Source organism: Pagrus major, chromosome 21 (assembly GCF_040436345.1).
Source record: "Pagrus major chromosome 21, Pma_NU_1.0".
Classification (NCBI taxonomy): Eukaryota; Metazoa; Chordata; class Actinopteri; order Spariformes; family Sparidae; genus Pagrus; species Pagrus major.
Window position 1 is genome coordinate 12,307,434 of NC_133235.1, and position 21,495 is coordinate 12,328,928.

The 21,495-nt window shown below is 40.6% G+C and overlaps 4 protein-coding genes across 4 annotated transcripts in view; 2 read left to right on the forward strand and 2 right to left on the reverse strand.

Moving 5' to 3' along the window:
* LOC141017010 (uncharacterized) overlaps window positions 1-2,138 on the reverse strand; it is a 40,271-nt gene extending 38,133 nt beyond the window's left edge. The window contains 1 exon segment of the mRNA XM_073491630.1: window positions 2,018-2,138. Coding sequence (XP_073347731.1) covers window positions 2,018-2,138 — 121 coding nt within the window.
* LOC141017336 (Krueppel-like factor 9) lies at window positions 2,116-6,671 on the forward strand. Its single transcript, XM_073492015.1, has 2 exons — window positions 2,116-2,871; window positions 5,525-6,671. The coding sequence occupies exons 1-2, from the start codon at window positions 2,367-2,369 to the stop codon at window positions 5,767-5,769; spliced, it is 750 nt and encodes a 249-aa protein (XP_073348116.1). The 5' UTR covers window positions 2,116-2,366; the 3' UTR covers window positions 5,770-6,671.
* A 5,603-nt stretch (window positions 6,672-12,274) lies between these two features.
* Window positions 12,275-17,226, reverse strand: LOC141017011 (procollagen galactosyltransferase 2-like). The gene is made up of 12 exons (XM_073491631.1): window positions 16,988-17,226; window positions 16,567-16,677; window positions 16,329-16,446; window positions 16,120-16,254; window positions 15,839-16,043; window positions 14,769-14,888; window positions 14,365-14,438; window positions 14,169-14,275; window positions 13,223-13,355; window positions 12,996-13,123; window positions 12,680-12,886; window positions 12,275-12,560 (listed from the first exon to the last, which is right to left on the reverse strand). The coding sequence occupies exons 1-12, from the start codon at window positions 17,224-17,226 to the stop codon at window positions 12,275-12,277; spliced, it is 1,863 nt and encodes a 620-aa protein (XP_073347732.1).
* A 903-nt stretch (window positions 17,227-18,129) lies between these two features.
* tsen15 (TSEN15 tRNA splicing endonuclease subunit) lies at window positions 18,130-20,476 on the forward strand. Its single transcript, XM_073491584.1, has 4 exons — window positions 18,130-18,333; window positions 18,422-18,503; window positions 19,409-19,544; window positions 19,645-20,476. Exons 1-4 carry the CDS (start codon window positions 18,259-18,261, stop codon window positions 19,814-19,816), a joined length of 465 nt encoding a protein of 154 aa, XP_073347685.1. The 5' UTR covers window positions 18,130-18,258; the 3' UTR covers window positions 19,817-20,476.
* Window positions 20,477-21,495: the final 1,019 nt, after the last annotated feature.

Below are 21,495 nucleotides of genomic sequence, written 5' to 3' on the forward strand. Positions count from 1 at the left end.
AACATCCAGAGATAAACTAATATTTCAGTGTCTTGCATGAAGAACATTCTCATTGTTAACGTATTATTATCATATTTGATATAAGAAACAAACTGGATTCTCACCAGCACAACTTGAATCACAGAGATTTGGTTCCGTCTGAAAGCAATCACCTACTGCACAGAAAATCAGGTTAAAATATCAGACCTAGTGGCAAAAATAGAGAAATTCTTCTCAAAGAAAGACAGCTAAAACTCCACACTTTAAACTCAAAGTCATGTCACGTGGTTCTTTGTCAAGTCATCTCTGCTTTCACTGGAAAATTAAATGACACAAGAATCAATATAGCTGACAACAAAAGCCATAAAACTCACCATGTAGCAGGAGATAAATGAGTGCAACATGCAGACAATTGAGCAGTAACAAGGACATATCCATAGCAACCCAGAGTCACTGCAGGTCTGGCCGCCTCCGAGCCTCCACATGTAAGCGAGATGAAAACCAAGCAGTGTTCACAGCCACTGAATGACCACGCTTGTACGTGGGCTTTCCACAGTGACCCATAGTGCTCACGGCAACCAATCAGGAAATACCTTCCAAGCTGGAGCTACAAACATTTGCTGAGCCAATCACTTGACACAGAACCAACCCTCAGGAAAAAAAAGTAGTTTTTCTTGCACCCCCATTATCTCGGACTATACAACAATATGACATGAGCCACATATGGAGAGAAAATTCAGTTTATTGCAGGAAAGCTCTGTTAGTTTTGAAGAACAAATTCAAACTACATTTACAATATTAATAAGGTAATAATACATGTATTAGCTCAGAAATATTCATTTTCTCCATAAGTGAATAAACAAGCTGTTCTCAGAGGAAAATAAGGTCCCCAGAACACTGTTTGAAGCTAGAAAGGTGGCCAAATATAAACAAATGAAAACAAAGTTTGTTTATTTACTTTGTTTAAGCCAAAAAATCAGTCAATAAAGATCTTTCTATTTTGATTGAAATTTCTTCCCCAAAACTACATAGTGCACCTTTAAACAGTTTGAGCTGGCATAATATCAAACCTGAGATCTGACATGTTCTCTGCAGGGATAGCATAGATGTATTATAGAGGAGTGGATGGAATCACATAGTATACAATAGTGTAGCACTGCAAAATAAAGCCTGTAAGAATAATTACTATGATTATATGAATCATAAGTGTTATTATCCTACACGCATACAGACTTTGTCAATATGACCATAAATCAATAAGCCACACAACCAGTGTGGACTCTAATCTGCTTAAAGCTGATTCATTAACCACTCTGAAGACAACTACAGTGAAGAGAGGTAAGCATGAGAGAAGAGAGACCTCTAGTGTATGTGTAATGGATAAAAAACAGTTGTAAAAGTAGAGATTTGTGGGGTTGTGGTGACTCCTCGTACAAGTCTATTTGTCGCCAACGTGAAATAAAACGCCCTCCACTGCTCAGCCACGTTCTTCAGCCTCCGACTGAGCTCAAACTAATTTACCCAACACGCCCTCCATCCTCATCTCCTTCCCCCATCATTACCCAAGCTCCACGATGCACCCGCCGCCGCGGTCCACGCCCGTGCTGCGACGTCAGTCACTGCGTGCTGCTGGTTGACGCCGCATTCACATACACAGAAAGAATTGTATTTTAGAACTTCGTTTGAAAGCTACCGTTAACCGGCTTTCACCCCAACTTTGAGGCGATGAAACAGTCGTAGAAGTGTAGTTTGGTACGATAAGTATGATAATGGGTGTTTTAGTATGCTAAACTATAACACTGTAATGATAGCCTACATGTGATTTAGAGGTAATCCATAAAATACACTTAGAGAACAGAAATAAATGCTAGATTTTTGGCTTTGTGTTTGATATCAACATTTACAACGTGCTTTATGGCCGTGATTTGAATGTGTCCTTTATGAAGTCGATGTTGGAGTAATTGCAGTGACAAAAAAATATATAAGTGTGGAGTTTATAGAAATTTAGACACATAAACACCACCCAAAGATTTTTAACCGACAGGCAGTGAACGCACCCGTAGTCCGGACCAGGGGGCGTAGGTTTGACCGGCTTCTCGGAGGCTCAGACACAATGAACCGTCAGACGGTGAGAGGCACGCATGTTGGCCCGGAGTCATTGGCACGGTTTTAGCACATTATTATTCTCGATTGTGCCTTTTCTTTGGTTTATTTAGTCGTTTTCAAAGTGTTGATACACTGTATGGCGGTGAAAAGGCTCGGCTGGAAACGGTTGGTTCGTCGAGTTTGATGAAAACGAGGTCGGGATCAGACTACCGTTAGCCCCTCCTGGCCGATTTTTTTCGTTATTTTTTTTTGCTAAAGCCAACAAAACAAGTCAGATAACGATGTCGTTTACTGCCTCGTCTGATTATTTCGCTGCCGAGTGTCTGGTATCGATATCCAGCGGTCCTGTCCTGCACAGACCCACCCCGGTCGCCCCCGCCAGCCAGCCGGCCACGGTGGGCCTGCTCCCTGGGGAGCCCGATGGGTCAAGCGAGGACAGGGAAGTGCGGGAGACGCTCAGGCTGGAGGGGGCGAACATGATGGCGGTGGCCGGTATCCTCACCGACCTGCACGGTAAGTTCCGCCCCATGTCGGCCTACTCGGAGAGCAGCAACTCCTCGTGCGGTGGGGAGAGCGGCTACACCACGTTGTCCGACCCGACCACCCCTACCATGACCCCCTCCGCCACCCCGGTCCCCGGACAGCAGCAGCAGTTGAGGGGAGGGGGAGGAGGAGGCGTGGGGCCCCCGCGCTCCCCGGTGAAGCGACATCAGTGCACTTTTGACGGGTGCGACAGAGTTTACGGGAAATCGTCCCACCTGAAGGCACACATCCGGACACACACAGGTACGGAGACAACAACAGTCAGCAGTTCACGTGTTTTATAACCCCTGAATATAAACTTTGTAACTGCTGCTTTGTCGCTGACACGCACGGCCATGTTGTTATTACCATTATATCAGATAGATAGGGGAAGTGTTGTGCTCTTTTGTTTTATGGTATTAGTTGATAATAGCGTGGTGGTGGCAGTGTTTTCCCATTTACCCCCGTCTTACTACAATAACGAGGCCAAACAAAGAGGGAAAGACGGAAAAACTCCCCTTCAGAGAGTCTGACAAAGAAGTAAACTAACAAAAGAACTGGGCTGGACGTTAAAACCGGTGACGAAGGTCTTCCTCCCGACTGGATTTGCATATGAAATGAACGTAAGACGAAACCTTAACGTCGAGGGCAGAGAGTTCACTGTCGGTCCTGTTGATGGCAGTAGCAAGTGCTGGATGTTATGGCTGTTTAGTTTCACTTTGGGCATCATCACCTCTTTCTCTGGCTTCTGCTGACGACTTTAATGTCTGGCGTAGTGTTAATTTATTGATTAACGTTGAGGAGGAGCCAAAATGGTGGCGCGCAAATGGATGCACACATTTTCCTTTCTTTTTGTGTGCATGCTGAGAAATGCATGCCGTGGTTGTAAGATCAGTCTCAACCATTTATTCCCACGATGTAGTTGGTAATACACCCACCTGTCAGGATGATACCGTAGCTCTGCCACAGATAAAATGTGCATGTGATGTTTTTTTTTTCGCGAAATGAGGAGAATTGGTGCGTTCAGGGTCAGTGAGCAGGCGCAAACGGATTAAGGACAGGAAACAGCTCAAAGAAGCGGTGGTGGGAACGCCCACAAAGAGTAGTGCAACAACAACGTGGCCCGGCTTTGTGATCTTGAAAATGGCACCGAGCATCCTACTCGCTTATCCTGGTTTTACTCATGTTGCCTGCGAGAGATTAAGGCTAGTAGTAGCTTAGGAAGACACTAATCTGGAGAATCTAAATCCTAGATATGTTTTGTGACGTATTCAACTATGTAGAGATGAGCATACACCCTATTTCATAAAACTCATGCAAATTCGTGTCATTAGAAATGTTTGGGATTTGGCCACATATTTCTTATTATGTTTTATTTATTAACATCCTATTTTGCAAACACTGCCCTATATTGTTGGTTTGAAAGCAGAAGATCAGGTTTGAGATTTGAGGAACACGAACAAACAGACCATAAAATCCTTTACAGTGCCTGAGACATATTATTTAAATGAAAATAGAAATAATTGCATTAATGTAGAAACAGTTGGCTATTATTTAAGATATGAAAGATTTATTTAAACGGATACACATCTGTCAAACACACATAAATTGCACCAGGGCTACAACCAACCATTATTTTAATTGATGGATAACCGTGGTCATTTCCTCGATTTAATCGATAAAATATTCATTCAAGAAGCTGGAATCAGAGTTTTAAATCATTTGGCAATTAATTTAAAAGTTTAAAGTAATGAATGAATCGTTGCAGCTCTACATTGCACATGTTAGAGATGAAAGGGTTTGTCAGTCAATTGATTAGTCAGACATATCAAATTAATCAGCAGCTATTTTGATAAGCAAGTAATTTTTCAAGTATAAATATCAAACATTCCCTATTTTCAGTGTCTCAATTGTTTGGACTTGCAGCTTTTCTTTGTGTTGTGTGATTGTAAAATTGATATTTGTAAGTTTTTGGACAGCTATCCAAAGGAAATTGCATTTTTCGCTATCTTCTGTTCTAACATTTGAAAGACAAAACAAGTAATCTATAACAGCCACTCCTAAACTTTAGAAAGACGTGTTCCAGTTTGAAATTGGAAAATCTTTAGAGTATATGCTTACATCTTTTTTAGATTTCATAAACAGAACAACGATACAGTGCAAATTAATAATCCACCCACATACATGTAACGATTTCTACACTTGAATATCCTTGTACACATGCAGCTATGATGCAACATTAGATAAATTCCACTGTTGTGTCAAAGTCTGTTTCACAGTCAAATATGGCTGCCCTCCTGTTAGAAATGGGTTTCATCTATTGTGATCCAGTGATACAGGTTACGGTCGGTAGAAGACACATTAATGGGAAACAGACTTCAACACAACACCAGACAAAATAGGTCAGATAAATAAGTAACACAAATAACATTTAATTTGACTCCCTTGCTTAATCAGTTCTGATGACTTTTTTTTTTTTAAGTAATTATTAAATCATAAATATTTTATGGTCATTTCAAACAAAATTGAAAATGGATAAACTTTTTTTAATTTATTGTACATGTCTTCTCGCAGCCCACCTGCAGTGCCTTCACGGCCCACCATGGGGCCGCAGCACACAGTTTTGAAATAAGTGATCTAGAAGATATCAGTAAAGAAAATAATTACACGTAGTGGCTGCTATTTAACTGATGTACTGGATTGGTGCAGCTCTTGTTTGTTGTAATAGTTGTATAGGATGAGAATTAGTGATGTAGCTGACTGGAGAAGTCTCTGTTCTCTCTGTTAAAAATAATCCAATGCATGCTTGTAATGTAAACCCTGTGACTTTGACAAGCAGTTAGACAGCTGATGTTTCAATATTATTTTATATGGTGGTTAATGGTTCCCCCTTCTCTTTTCTGCCTCTGTGCTGCAGGTGAGAGGCCCTTCCCGTGCACCTGGCCCGACTGTGAGAAGAAGTTTGCCCGCTCTGATGAGCTCGCCCGCCACACCCGCACCCACACGGGGGAGAAACGCTTCCTGTGCCCACTGTGCGATAAGCGCTTCATGCGCAGCGACCACCTGATCAAGCATGCACGCCGCCATCCCGACTTCCAGCCTTCCATGTTGGGACGCAACAAGGGAGCATTCTCCTCTGCCAGCCCAGCCATGCACCACTAGGATGGTTTGGGGGTGAGGGGCTTCATGGCAGGAGCACAGAAGGGTCACGGTGGTTTCAAGTTAACCAGCAACAATCAGATCCACTGACTAGGATTTAGCATTGCTGTGTTGTACTCAAAAATGTGCACATAACCCACACGTACACAAGCCAACACACACAGCCGGATGTGAGGGGGAAAAGTAGCCTCATCTCTCCATCCATACGGATGAGTCATGTGACCACTATCCACCTGCTCGACATAACTAGGGTTGGGTATAAAGAATGTTCCAAATCTGTAAGAACGATAAGAAATGTGCTTTTCGATTCCACTTATCGTTTCCTGAAAGCAAAGTTTGGACCTACCACACTTTCCTTTTCATTGCCGGTCACATGTGTATCAAAGCATGTGCATAATGTTTACAGCATGATGGACTGGAGCTAGCTTTCTACTTCGGTAAAGACAGTAAAGATGCAGTGAATTGTAATCACTACATGAAAATGAATACATGCAACTGGAAAAAAGTCCGTCTGATGTGACAACCCATTTACTACAGAATGGTATAAGACTGCAGCATATTTCATGTCCTGTATCATGACCTAATGAATTTAAATGTTGAAACGTTTTTATAGCTCAAATAACCAGATCTGAATGTCTGTTTTTGGTTAATCCGCTGAATAAATACAGGACAAATTAAGGTACTTCATCACATTGATGCAAAAGTCTAGAAAATCAATGATGCCATAAAGCAGCCAATATTGCCTAATAGAAAAATATAATTAGGCTTTAATGACTCAGAAAGTTAAACTTTAGCACATCAGAGAATATTTATATTTGTCTTTTGTTTTTTGACCAAAAACACATGACAAAAAACATCATTTATTAAATGTTTATGACAATAAATGTGTTTTTTCTTTCAACACACTTTGGTTTCTTTTCTCACTCAGGACTCGATTTGAATGGGAATCATTAAGCAGATTGGAATCGATTTGAAAATAAACCCAACCCTAAAAATAACCTCATCAACTCAAACTGAAACACTTTCACAAATTGCAGGGATTTTTTCACATTTTCTGTCATAATCTGCACATTCATCATCAGCCAAAACTCCTCTGTTTTCTTGTGGTTAATTTGTAAATTATTTTTGTGCTCTTCAGTACCATTTCTTCACCATGAGTAGCACAATATTGTGATGTTAGGTAGCGAGGCAGTGGCTAGAAGTCTTTTAGCTTTTTTTTTTCTCCTTTTAGCTTTGCTGATTGTGACACATTCCTTCATTTTTATTGCATTAGTAATGAGGCGATTTGTCAATATTTTTTTGTATATCCAATTTAATTATAGATCAAATATTAATTTTGCCAGAAAGTGGATCAAACTTCACTGTAAAGGAGCTGTTTGCATGCCATCTTTAAGTCTAGATCAGTTATCATCCTTATGCTGACACATAATATACAGTAGTATTATGTCTAATACTGATGCAAATGTAAATAAGCTTCAAGCTTTTTAATGTAGAAAACTGGTAATGCTACTAGCAGCAGAATTAATACATGTGATGAATTGTAGTCCTTATATTAGGGGTGACAGTATATGCTTGATAGGATGGCATTGCCTGTGAGTGTCGGTGTGTATGTGTTTTTATTTACATTTTTGTTAGTGACAGAACTGGGAAAAGTGTGTATGTGATGGTATCAAATTCTTTGGGGGAGGGGGGAAAGATGACATGAGTTGAGCTTGACTTTCAGCCTGCTGCCTTCAAAGTAAAACCGTTCACCACACTCATCAGAGGTGTGGAGCCAGATAGCAGAACGCATATCAGGATCAGGTGTGACAAGGGTTTCTTTATATGGGTTGAGTTTTGGCAGCAGATAAATTCTCACATGTATCATTGGGGGAAAAAATCCTGTTACAATTATTTGTACTGGAAACAAAGCTAATAACCAGTAGACCTTTACTGAGGAGGACATTTTGACTTGTCAAATCAGCAACAGCGCAGGTGCAGCTAATAAAGCTAGCTATGGCTCTGTTCTATGTAGGTGTGTCATTGAATCAGCATGCACAATATCGGGGGCAGACTCTTGTAATCAGGACGCAGCCATTAATGATGTTATTAGTTACACCTGTGTCTGACAACTCAAAATGTCGACTGATGAAGAAATGTTACCATGCTGTAAAAATGGGGCTTTGTTGAAGGTCCAGTGTGGAGGATGTAGGGGTATCTGTTGGCAAAAATGGAATATAATATTCCTAATTATGTTTTCATGAGAGTATAATCACCTGAAACAAAGAATCATGTTTTTCCTTAGAATGAGCCTTTTATATCTACAGAGTGAGCCGATCCTTTATCATGGAGACAACCCATGGATCCAATAAGGGAAAATCTGGATACAGCAATGGAGGCAGAGCCCCATTCATTCCTATAAAAATCACTCATTGGCACATGAAACCAAACAACATTCAACTTCCTGAGTGTAAAATTATCCAGATCATCCACTTAGCTTCCGTACTGTGCGGCCCATAGAGCGTGCACACTAGGCCACCATGTGAAATTGTCTCTAAAGCCCGGCGCTGTTCCTTGGGGTTTGACTCTGCCATGATGCAACTATGTTTCTGCAGTAGCCCAGAACAGACAAACCAAACTCTGGCTCTAAAGAGGAGCCTTAGCGTTTTAAGCAGCCACCATTGCAGAGGCTGAGACGAGGGGTGTTCAGTTGGTTGCATCTACAAACACAATGCTGGATGCCACTAAATCCTTCACACTGGACCTTCAAGAACCAGTTCAGTCCTTTAAAGAAAACCGGCACCTAAATATTCCTCTAAGCCAAAAAGTTTGATAATCCTCATGAATTTCAGGAATCATCACTAACTGAATCAAGCATTCCTCAAGTAATTCAGATGTTTAAAATCTATTCGAGTACATTCAGTGTCCAGGTCTGTTTCTAGAGAGGTTGAATCTTTTTTTTCTTTCTTCTGTGTTTCCACACTGTTTTTTGTCCAGCTCATGGACATCTTCCTTTATCTCAGAGAACAACACTTCTTCAGGAAAATCTGAAAGCCTTAAACTATGTCATAACTACTTTGCACCATGTTTACAGTTTGATCATTGTATAGGTGTGTAACGGCCGCTCATGGGCTCATTACAGATACTCATTATGCAATATGGCACTTTTTTCTTACAGGTGTATTTGGCTGAATAGTGTAATGGCTTGCACTGTTACTATGCTTCTTCAAGCGAGCACTGTGGAACTTTGCTAGTGTGTTGATAGCCAATGGTTTGTAAAACTGCCTTTTTGTCCAAGTGCTTTAGAACGTGTGATAAAAGAACTGGGTAGTTATTTTTATTTCTAATTTTTGTGTGTGTGTGTGTGTGTGTTTGCTTAGTAATTCAGGCCATCTCTTGTTGTGGGATTTTTTATTTTCTTCATTTGTATTTTGAGATCTGTTGTCTCCTCCACACTAAAATCAGAGAGGAAGGACTTCAGATGTCTTCCTCGTTCATCTGTCAAACCATCTCCATATACCGTTTTACTGTTGATCTCATTTTAATGGGAGCCGCACTCATCTGAGTGACATTTTGTACACATTTCTTCTTGAAAGGTTCGATCTGTCGACAGTTTTTGGTTGCTGCTGGCAGTAGCCTCGAACGCATGGACTGCTTAACAAAAGAACACACACATTGTTCTTGTTTTCTACGTCTTCAAATGGACATACTCCCTCCCGTCTCTCCTCACAGATGGGAGTGTCTTCTCACACAGACTCTGTCCGGGTCTCAAAGCTATAATATCACAAGAAGAACATACCTCACAGATTTATTTTTTATTTTTTATTTGGTGTCTGTACAATTCCATCCAACCTGTCTTTCAGAAATTCCTCTCAAGCCACTGAGCCTTGGATTTCAGAAATGTGTTTATATCAGCTAGATGGTCTGTTGTGTAGGCTTTGTCCTCATCTTGTCTTTATATGCAACATCACTACTTCCTGTGTAGCAGCAGAGTTTCCTTTATCCCTGCCTCAATGAACTTCTGTTGTTTATGGACAGTAGCAGATGAACCTACTGGATAAATCCTGCACCGACCCCCCTGTCATTAGAGCCCAGCAGGAGTTTTAGTCACCAAGGGAAAGACTCACTGCTGGCTCGGACAGAGGCTTAAAAGGGGTATTAAAATGTAAAGAAAATAATACCTGTAAACTGTCTCTTCACTGCAGATTTCAATTGTAAGAGCTCTAGTCCAAATCTATTTGTTCATATCACTGAATGTGGCTTGATGACAAACGAGCATTATCCACTTTGGATTTCAGTTTTGCTGCGCTGCCTCACTGAGAAAAAACAAAAACAAATTAATAATGCGATAATTTCTCTTGTCACCACACTAATTCAGATATGCACATTGTACAGAAACAGATGTTTTTTAAATTGATGCCTAATTTTTACATTAATGTAATTTTTTAAAAATCCTCTTCTCAAAGCTTTAGTTAAAGAGGAACTGTGGAACTAAATAATTGCTGCAACACGCTGTTTTGATATTTATATTCTCAGGTGTCTTCAATTTTGAGCATTGGAGTTTCAATATTTCCTGTTCAACACCTAAGTACAAGCATGTTTTATTTCTTTTTTGTTATGCCGATTAATTTATTTCCAAAAAGAATTGTATCATTTGTGTGGTTTAATTATTCTTTTCATAACTCATTTTGTGATATGGAACAGTACTAATATTAAGTGGTTCCATTGTTTGCTTGACATGAGAATACCAGTGCTTTTTTTTTAAATAAAAATCCTTAAGTTGACTGCTGTGCTCTGTGTTTGTGTGTTGTTTCCTCTGCTCAGTGAAGTTGTCCCATAAGCCCATAGCAGCCTCAATATATAAAAAAAAAACATGAGTTTATTTGAAGTAAACATAAAAGGCGGTGCCTGGCCAGTTTACTATTTAATAAAGCCCATGATGGTGGAAGGCAGTCTGATTATAATAAAAACCCTTGGGTGGATTGACTGCGTTTGGACACGCAAAGATCAGGGCATGAGATTATTTGAACAAAGTACAAAGTGGCCTGGCTGGGTCTTAATTACAGGTCATAAACCCAAATAAATATTGAAGACAAAGTAACAGAAATGCACTTGCAGCTGATTTGAACTTTAGCTGGGATTTTAATATGAGTGACAGACTGTATCATTTAATCCTAAAGCTATCTGATGCTGGTTCTGGTCTTTTACCTGACCAACCCAAAATTTTATACAGCACATACTTTTATGTTCATATAATAGCGCAAAAAATACTAAATGTGTTCAGTTTGTTAATTCTGTGTAGATGTGTGTAGACATGTTCAATTAATGCGTTTTTACAAGGAACCTTTTTTGTTTTAACAACATATTTTATCTAGTTAAGTCACAAAACTTACCCAATCCGATATAAAATCTAACATATTTAAACCCAATCGATCTGGATTTTTATTTGGATCTGTATCAAATCATGGATATGAGAGATTTTTTCATTCAGATTCATGCATTATTCCCTGAAATATTAATAGAAATGTTGAAAAATGCTCTCAATTTCACAATGTTAAAGACAGTGAGAAAAAAATCCTGGATCCGTCCTTTTATCCAGATCAGCACCAAAAGTTAATGGGTTCTATTCTGGGCCGAGACCCATCCTCCACCCGAGTTTGGTGGAAATCCGTTTGGTGGTTTTTGTTTAATCCTGCTGACAAACCAACTAACAGACAAATGGACACAGATGAAATTGGTAGATGAAGTTATCAGGCCCATGATTTGACACATTATCCTGTGAAAATGACATATACATGTGAAAAAAGTAGTATAAAGCCTTTTGTAGCTCCAGAGGAAGCTGCATGTAGTCTGATTAAGTGGCATTGTGGGTAATGTAGGCAGCAGGTTTTGAAAAAGAAGAAGATATCCCTGATTCTGTTGTATTGATTGATCATTTGTTTTTAAACTGTGCATAATGAGTTCAACAGGGTTATAGCACAATGCTAGACCACAATGCAAATAAGCTGCTGAGTGACATCACTGGAAGTAATTTATTAGAGGAGCCACTAATGCCTTTATACTACTTTTTCACCCCTTTAATATTTAACATTTGTTACATGGCATCTACTTCCCCTGAAATGAAATGTGAAGTCTTTGTCTCGACAAGTGATCTTGGTACGTGGAAGGCTGGATCACCAACAAAGCAGAGTGGGATGCTCCGGGGGCCCCAAACGCTCCAAACTTGTTAGCTGGCTTGTGCTGATTTAATTGAAGATTAGTTTGAAATATGCTCCACTAAAGCCCGATATAAACTGATATGATTGGGACTTTGTGGCGGGTCCTGCAGAGTGTCCTTGTGCTAAAATGTAGTTTTTATACCTTCATTATTTCAGCCTTATCACATGTTGTGTGAGTTTTATCAAACAAACACACAGTTTTTATTCATTCCACAGAGAAGGTGAGGAATACAATTAAGTCAGGGCCCAGCAGCTAATTTGTGCCCCTCCAGGATGTTCAGCTGACCGTAACAACATGACATCAGTCCCCCTCAGAGTTCATCTCTGCTTCCACTGGCAGAGAGGCGGGGAACCCCACCACGAGCAGAACGAGGAGCCACAGGTGGAAACCCTACAGCCTCAGTTTCCTCCTCACTTCTCCGCCTGGCTTCGTCTCTGTCCCAGTCCGTGTCTACAGCCTCGTCGTCCCAGATGGTCGAGGTCTCCGTGTCGCTGATGTATCCTGGCTCTCCGGTGTAGTGTGTGGGGAAGAGCAGCAGAGGCTCCACTGAAAACACTTTCAGGTCCCTCTGCTCAAAATACTGCATGTACTCGTCTCTGAAGGGACAGGGAGGAGGACAGAAGGACTTTAGACTGAGTATATATGGTTTAAAGGTGCAATACGCAAGAATACCTCGTCCATACTGATATATATATATACAGTAACTGAGGCTCACTTGGGGTGCTTGTTGAACATGACAGGCAGGAACTCATCAACCGGCAGCATTTTGTTCAGGGGATTTGCCTTGAGGAGCTTCTTGGCCCCATTCAGTGACAGGACGTAACCCAGGGTCCAGTAGGAGTAATGCGGGTGAACAAGGTTCCTGACTCCCTTCACCCACTGCTCCGGCTCCTTCACCTGCAGCCGCTTACGGCCCACATAACTGTGTGAGGACACAGAGGTGAGTGACACTACAGAGGCATAATGTGAATTTATTATCAAAGGTACTCAAGTGATGAAAAATGGGACAAAAACTGCAGTGATTCACTCACATGAGGTCCCACTCAAGTCCCACTCTCTGTACATTTTCCATGATAGTCACCAGCCTGCTGCCAAAACTGGGCTCAAATCTGACATCATCTTCCAGCAGGAGCACCTGCTGCAGTTCCTGCTGCACCACCTTAGGGGGCGACACATAACAGCAGGAAGCACTGAACAGTTCTAACCTCCTCATACTGCCACATCAGCTTCAAACCAGTCACAGAGTATAAGGCTGTACCTGTTTCCAGATGTTGTAGTGGCTGAGGAAGCAGCCAATCTCCCCTCTAGTCAGCACACGTCCTGAATATGGGTCTTTGTACCCAGGCAGCATGTCTACACCCATGGCCTGCAGCTGAGAGGAGTTCAAGGCTCTGTGGACAGCACAAGCAAACAGCTGAAGATTCAATTTCTGCAACAATAATGATCCAACCATAAAACTGTCCAATCACAGCATTGAAGGTACTCTAATTAATATTTTTGTTTGTGTGTTTTCTAATTCAGGCTACTAATTAGACTGGGGACTGGGACTTTTCATTTATGTTGATATAAACCTGATAATCTGACTTATGAGAACCATTTGATATGGTCGAAAGCTCTTGAGCAAGCAAGTAAGTGGACAGTGAGTTGCATTCTTTTGCCAGCTAGTTAAAGTAATCCATTAATGACATAAAAAAAACTCTCTGTGACAGTTTACATTTGGGTACACATAGCAACTTATTAACTACTTGCTTATTAGCATGCATATTTGGTAAGTGTCAAAGCACTACTGCATTAGCTATGAGCAAGACCTCACTTTAGTAGAGTTAGAAAAACTTGATATGGAGTTTAAACCATGTTAACACTAGTTTTGTATTTTATTACACAATAATAGACCATATTTAGAAATGTTATTCAGGGAGAAAGACTTTTAGTGGTACTTCCACCTTATAAACCTTATAGTTATTGTTGTAAATGTAAATGTAATTCATATAAAACAACTTACTGTCAATAAGCAGTAATTAGGAGGTTACGGAGAGAAAAGGCTCAACCTGGTAGTTGAAGAATATTGTCATGCAGAATAAGGCATTAATACATTACATTACATTGTGGTAATACTATTTTTAGTAAAGTATCTTAGGAAGTGAGTAAAGTATCTGATCATTGCATCACCACTGTATAATGAGAACTGTTACTGTATGTCATACGTGCCATCCACGGCTTCTGTCAGTGTTGCGTTGATGCAGAGGACGGCCAAAGTACTCAACATCCTGTCCCGCCGGTCTGATCGGCGCTTCAGATTGATCAGAAAGATCTAAAAGTGCAGGAGAATGAAGTGACTGTTCAGTTAAACAGCCCTCCATAACTGGGAAATATCTCTACAGCTTATAAATGTATCCGTACCTCATCAAATCCCATCTTCCCTGGTTCTTTAGGCACAGTGTGCACATACGGTGAGGGCTCCACGGTGAAGGCAACTGGAAAAGTAAGGTCATACATTCACATTTCACATGAAGCATAGTACATTTGCATTTTCTTTCCCAGTCCTTTGGTATCATGGGAATTTGTTACATCAGTTTAACATCTAACTGATGCAAAATTGTCAAATAAGAGCGGGAGAAAGGTGAATGAGAGGCAGTGGGCTTTAACAGAGGAGTGAGACATGTGTCAGGACTGTGAGAGGAAAAAAGACCAAATGTGCTCATACAGGCCAAGGAAACAGTGAGCAGAGACTGAAGATAGAGAGCCCTTAAACTGTCAGTTATAGAGTCAACTGTACCATATGCATAATTAGAGGAAGTGCTTACTGAGAGCCTCTGTCAGTGTGTGGGCAAAACTCTCATCTTCTTCTTCCAGAGGCTGGTCTTGTTTGAGGGGCACTGGTAAATATCCATAATGGTCCTTGTTGCACACGTACATCTGAACTCCTGCAGGAGAACAGACGGATCGGGCCTCAATGCAAACGTCTTTTCATTATTTGAAATGCAGAGGCAGATAGATTTTACCTCACTTCACCACATTTTGACCACTGGAAGGGCACTGTATCATGTTTTGTCTACCATAGAGGCATTCAAGAGGACACTTTGCAGATTTTTTTTTTTTTTTACGAATATGGGGGCTCAGAGCACCAGGAAAGTGTTTGTGTTTATACGGCTAGCGCAGGAGTTTCGGAGCGGGACGGGCCAGGGCTAGCTGGTTAGCGTGCTAACTTCAGTAGATATCTCCACAACACGATAGATGTCATAACGTCAAAACTGTTATTTTGTCACATTCTGTTGCTAATTTCTTTAATGTCTTCAACACAAATCTTACATATTGCACCTTTAACGATACAATAGGTGTTTGCTTTTGCCTCGTGGTCCACCTTTACGTGTCAGTTTTTGCCTTAAAAGGTTTTAATATAATGTCTTTATAAACAAAACTATGATGTTACTACATTTCATATTGTATAGTATCAGTAATAGTATTAGCACTTTAATACAAACTTGTAATGATAAAGTTCTACTTGAAATAAAGATGGTAACTAAAATGATTTTGCTTTTTCCTCTTTGTTACACATTAAAACACATTATGCCTCTTTCTACATGTAGTGTAGTTTGATTTTTAGCAGTTTTTCTTGAAAGGCACTAAATAGACAATAAAAGCAATTTTTTTGTATTTTTTAAGTATAGAGTTTATTAACTCAATATATAATATAACTCAAAAGTGATTCCAATCCCCAATTATTTTTATACAGCTCACTAAAGCTCTCATATTTTAATATTTTAAGTCTTCCTACCTGATAAGAAAAAGACATCACATTACATTTCTGCCAAAAATCCCCCTAAATCCTACACACTGGACCTTTAAACCAGCACACAATTATCAAGGTTCTGACCTGCTTGCCGTGCAGAGAAAGCGAAGGCCATGATGTCATCTACATCGTGGGGGTAGTCGGGGTGAGGAGGGTGGAAGGCTATCGCTCGGCTGGCTGTGCGCCTCAGGTCCAGCAGGTAGGTGGAGTGGACCATGGGGACGGCAAAGCAGCCCTGCCTCTTCCATTTACGGATGGGAATATACTCTGGGGTTCGTCTGTAGTAGCCCTTAGAAAACCCAGAACAAGTTTTTGTGAATGATCTGTACAGGAATATTCAGTTTTGGTCTCTAGAAGAATCTTACCTGTGGAGTCACGCCACACCAGAAGTTGGAATAAAGACTTTTTGATTCCAACATGGGTGCTACAATTGTCAGATTCTCTGCTATCATGTCAGATAGCACCTGGCTGTTTGTCAGCAAGTTGTCACTGTCAACAAACTGAAAGAGAAGAAACATTATGGGATGACAGAATGGTGACATACTTTGTGCTTTATAGTCTTTTTCTGTCTCACCAATATGTAGTCTGTCCACAGACGTCTGGCAGCTCTGAGTGCTGCCTGCTTTAACTTCATCACATGGGTGAAGCGGGAGACGGGCCAGTGTTTGGGACCCTGCTCATCTGCATAGAAGCTGAAAGACATATCAGGTTTACCAAGACTATTACATCTGTGATTAAACAGCCTCGAGATGGTGGGTAATAATTGTGATGCTGCCCTAGACAAAGTGTTTTAAGTATTAGTAGTGATTCACCTCGGTTGCTCCGCAGGCCTCCACTCCACTGAGTGGTACAGGTGCTGAACTCCTCTGAGCCACTCCTGAAGCAGGGCTGTGCTGTTGTCCACACTGTGGTCAGAGGCTGCCCTGAGATCACAGAAACATTACTGAACTTCACCTTTCCGTAGTTTTCTCATTTGTCTGAGAATGACTTGTTTACTGCTGAACAGCGCTGCTGAATGTGAAGAATGACACTCACACAGTGCAGTTAAACTCACAAAAAAAGGTGAACTTTTGCTTATTTTTTTGTGTTCACTCTCTATCAAGCCAGCAAATTTTCATTTGTAGCTCTGATTCTTATCAAAAAATTCTTCTTTAGACCAAAACTTAACTTTTCTAACAGAAATGTAACACATTTCAGTTAAAAATGTACTACAGTAAATAGATAGAATTTTACCAGAGGGCAATGCGTTCCTTTGGATAGTCCAGCCTCTCAATGCATCCCAAGAAGTATGGGAGGCTGTGTTGTGCGTTGCGTGCAAGGATGGTGATCAGAACTGTGGGCTTCAGCAGAGAGGACTCCCGCTGGGCTTGGTGTTGGAGGAGGTGATCAGCTGGAAGCTCCTCTGTGCTGCTGTGCAGGAAGAGCTGTCCTGCTAAAATCACAAAATATAATCCCACAATTCCAAGAGGCATATTTCCACCGGCGGACCTTGATGTCTCTGTGGTCTCAGACTGCTGCAACTGAGACAGAATGAGAAACTCTCACACACTCATGATAACACACACACACACACACACACACACACACACACACACACACACACACACACACACACACACACACACACACACACACACACACACAGGAAGAGAGAGGTAGTCAGAGAGATTGAAGAAAGCCTGCACAGATATGAGAAAAGTCATTATTATTATTATTTTTTTTTATTTTTTTAAAGTAGTTGTAGTAGAAATCTAATAATAATAACAATAATAGTTCAAAGGTATGGCAAAATCATATCAATGTATATATGTTTATCCTATTTTTTTTATCTTGCTCTAATGCCTATGTTTATTTAAAGGTGCAATATTTAAGAACTGGCCATTTGTTGAATTCATACTCCAAACAAACAGGGGGCAGCACATTGCCAGAGTAACACTAACTACTGCTAACTAAGTTGCTGTTAAACTTCTAGCTTGGCAGGCATATTAGCTGACTCTGCCTGGACTGGGAACTCGAAGCACCGTGAAAGTGTATCGCCTTTTGAGGTATGAATTTCCATTGTGTGTAATAATTTTGTATTATATATTCTATTATATTAAATTATATATTCTAATATATTCTAGTATATATAAAGTATTTCTGATTCTGATATTTTATTATATATATTCTATTCTATTCTATTCTATTCTATTATACTATATTATATTATATTATATTATATTATATTATATTATATTATATTATATTATATTATATTATATTATATTATATTGACTTGGCTCACTGGGTTTTTTCTGCCCTCAGAAGTGTCTCTAAGGCTGCCTCCTGTCTGCCACGCGGAAAACAAGAATGAGTAACATTTTCCGCCCGGACGACTGAGACTGTAGCACGCTGGCAAAACTTAAAACATAACTCACGCACGCCGTGACAGCAGCACTTTGTCCTGACATTACACAGTGTGTAATGAGAGTGTTTTGAGTCATTAGACACGTTAAATAAGTAACATGTCGGAGGCGTCAGACACAGCGGACCTGATGGAGAAACCTCCACCTCCGAACTGGATCCTGCACCATCCAACCGTGAGTGTCAGAGGAGAGCCCTGCTGCGTTCACTGCTCTGGTGCTAAATCATGTTGTAAATAGTTTATATTTTTAAATCTTGTTTTAGTATCAGCTAATGAAGAGTCTGGAGGTTGAGGACAGCGAACAGCTTCACACAGCCTTCCTCGTCTACATGGATCTTTGTGAGGGTGAGTGTGAGAAGAGGTGAGCAGGAGCCAGTACTGTTTGTTTTGTTGTTGTTTTGTTTGTTTGTTTGTTTATGTGTGTGTCCTGCAGAGACATGGGTGCTCATCTAATAGGGTGATGGTCCAGGATCTCAACCTAAACTCCCACATGTTGCCCCTTTTAAATGTTTTTGTCAATACTTTCACCACACTTCATTAATAATTAGAATTCAATAAATATGTTAAGGGCTTAAAGTAATACAATGAGTCTTTATTTTCCATTGTGTGTAGTTTGTGTGTAATTGTATAATGTAAACTCCTCCCCTGCTTACTAAAACTCCCTCAAACAGTTCTTATTTTCACACATTTTTACTATAATTGTGGACAGGATGTGAGGAAATAGCAGTGCTGACATTATGACGTTTATGTCTATGTCAGAGATGTCTGCTGAAGTTAGCATGCTAAACAGCTAGCCCTGATCCGTCCCGCTCCAAAAATCCTGTATTAGCGGTGTTAACACCAACACTTACCTGGTCCCTCGAGTTCTTTGTCCAAACCACTATCTGCACTGCTAACTGAGCTAACTAGCTAATGGCAGCCACAGTTAGCCGTTTTTCTGCTGCCTTTTTTTGTTTTGAGTTTGAATTCGACAGGTGTCCAATTTTTACATATTGCACCTTTAAAATGGGTTGTGACTTCAGTTACATATAAATGATATTTACCTGTAAAAGCTCTAATTGTTGTCGAGCTCATTCAGAGTCATATAAAACTATAAAAACATGTTCTGAATGAGTGGGGAAAGGGTGAATCAGTGTTTAGTGTTGACAGAGGAAAAGCCTCTCTTATAACTAATGACATCCTGGCTGTAATGACCTTTGGAGGAGCCGCTACAGTTCGCCATAGACTAATTAGGCATTTGTCCTCCGCAGTGCGTCATTGGAAAGAGGTGTCTTGTGTCAAGAGTCCTGAGCTGCAGCTGGTTTTGCTGGAAGCGAGGGAGAAGGAAGGAGGACCCATCCAAACTGTTCTTCCACTGCCTGTTCACCGATCTCTGAGCCACAAAAGGTAATTGGACACCTTTTTCTTTTCATTTAAAGACTTTTACTGTCACAAGTTGTCTACACAAATTTCCCAAACTCACAGCTTCCTCCACTCTGCCGTGCAGCATACGTCACGTGCTGGACAGAGGCTTCCCCATGCTATTGTGTGCGGTAGCTGCTGACTCCACCCTGGTCTACCAGAGGATGACTGACGGTTTGGTGACACCTGATCCCCCTGTAGGACCCTTCCAGGATTTGGGACGCCGGCAGCATCGGAAGAGACGGCAGCAGCGCTGAGCTGCTGGTGTGAGAAGTCATGACAGTGTTGATGATGAACCATAGAAGAACAGAATGAGGCAGGCAGGCGGTTGGTTGGTTTGTTTGTCAGTCTGTGTAAGCTGCTCCTAAAAAAGGTCAAAGGTCTACTGACAACATGGCAGCAGGTGCTAATGGAATGAACCACTGCGCCCTGTTAGGTGTAAGATACAATGGCTACATCCGACCAGAACAAAACTTTTTGGCTATTGACCCCTTAAAACTTTTGACCCATTGTCTTTGGTTGCACAGGTCTATGGGTTGTGAAAAGGTCAACCAGAGAGTGAGATTTTTTTTCAAATATGCAGTATTTAACAAGAAAAAGAGACATTCATGTGTTTAAATGCTTGTACTCATCTCGTGATCCCTCTCATGCTGACATCTGGGAATCACTGGTCTGGTTAATTTTTTAAAGAATCTGTGACAAAACACAGGTCGGTTCCCACAAGGTCACAGGCCTTCCTTAAAACCTTCGAGCTGGACCGGATGAGTTGGATCCCAGTGCTTCCACCAAACATTTAGAGTGCATTACTTCTGCAGCATTTTTGAGGCTCGTACATACATGAACGTAAATTGATCATAAAGAAATATCTGTTTCTACAGAAGACCTAACAATAAAATTTTTGATGAGGATCGCTTCAATTGTGACTTTTGCCTTTTTATTTTTTGTTCCAGACCACTGACCAATGTGCAGTTAGCAATAACTAAGGATAACAGGGAGACAGTAATTTAAATGATCTCTAATTGAAAGTGTCAACAAGGTACATTTACTGAATTCATGTTTTTTTTTTTTGGGAAGGATTTCAAGGTTATTGTAGCTAAATTTGTGTTGCTATAAACAAGCTGGCAATAACACGACAGGTCATCTGGAGATATAATATTAATATTATTTATTTCCTGCTTCTGTTTGTTTACTTCTCTGTTATCTCTCACATTAGACACAAACAAGGGACCATTATGAAAAGCTGTAATGCTTCAGTGACTAGTTATGTACTGAGCTGGACATTTCAGAGTTGGAATATAAATGTATCAGTGCTCTCTGGTGGACAAACTACATGAGTGGCAACAGTTTTTAAATGACATCTGTTGCATTTTGAATATTTCTGTACTGTAATTTCTAGTTAATTTATGGCCAATATGACTATCTCTATATGCCAACATTGCCTAAAAAATATCAGCCATAACAATATATCAGTTGGGCTGTAATTGAGGCATGAGGAGTGATGACTGGTTAGGGTTAGGTTGAGAATATCAGGGTAGACCAATCAGGGGCAGAGTGGGGTTGGTCATGCCTTCACCTTAGTAGGATTCATAAAATCGCTTCCGGCTCTGAAACGAACAACCTTAAACCTGCATTCCTTCTAACGGCCAGCAGGGGGCGACTCCACTGGTTTCAAAACAAGTCTGATTGCACATAAGCTTATGAGAAAATGACCCTGCTTATCACTTGATTTATTACCTGAATACACAGTTTCTTAATGAGTTTATGCCCTCAGTCACTAGTTTCAAGTCTTCTTCAACAAAGCATGATATTCATGTTTGTAAATTATGGTCCTGTTCACAGCAAAACAGACAATTAAGTTATGCTTGAGGGCGTGGCTACCTTGTGATTGAAAAGTCATAATTACAGCGCGTCCTCAGGTTCCCAGTGATATTCAGGA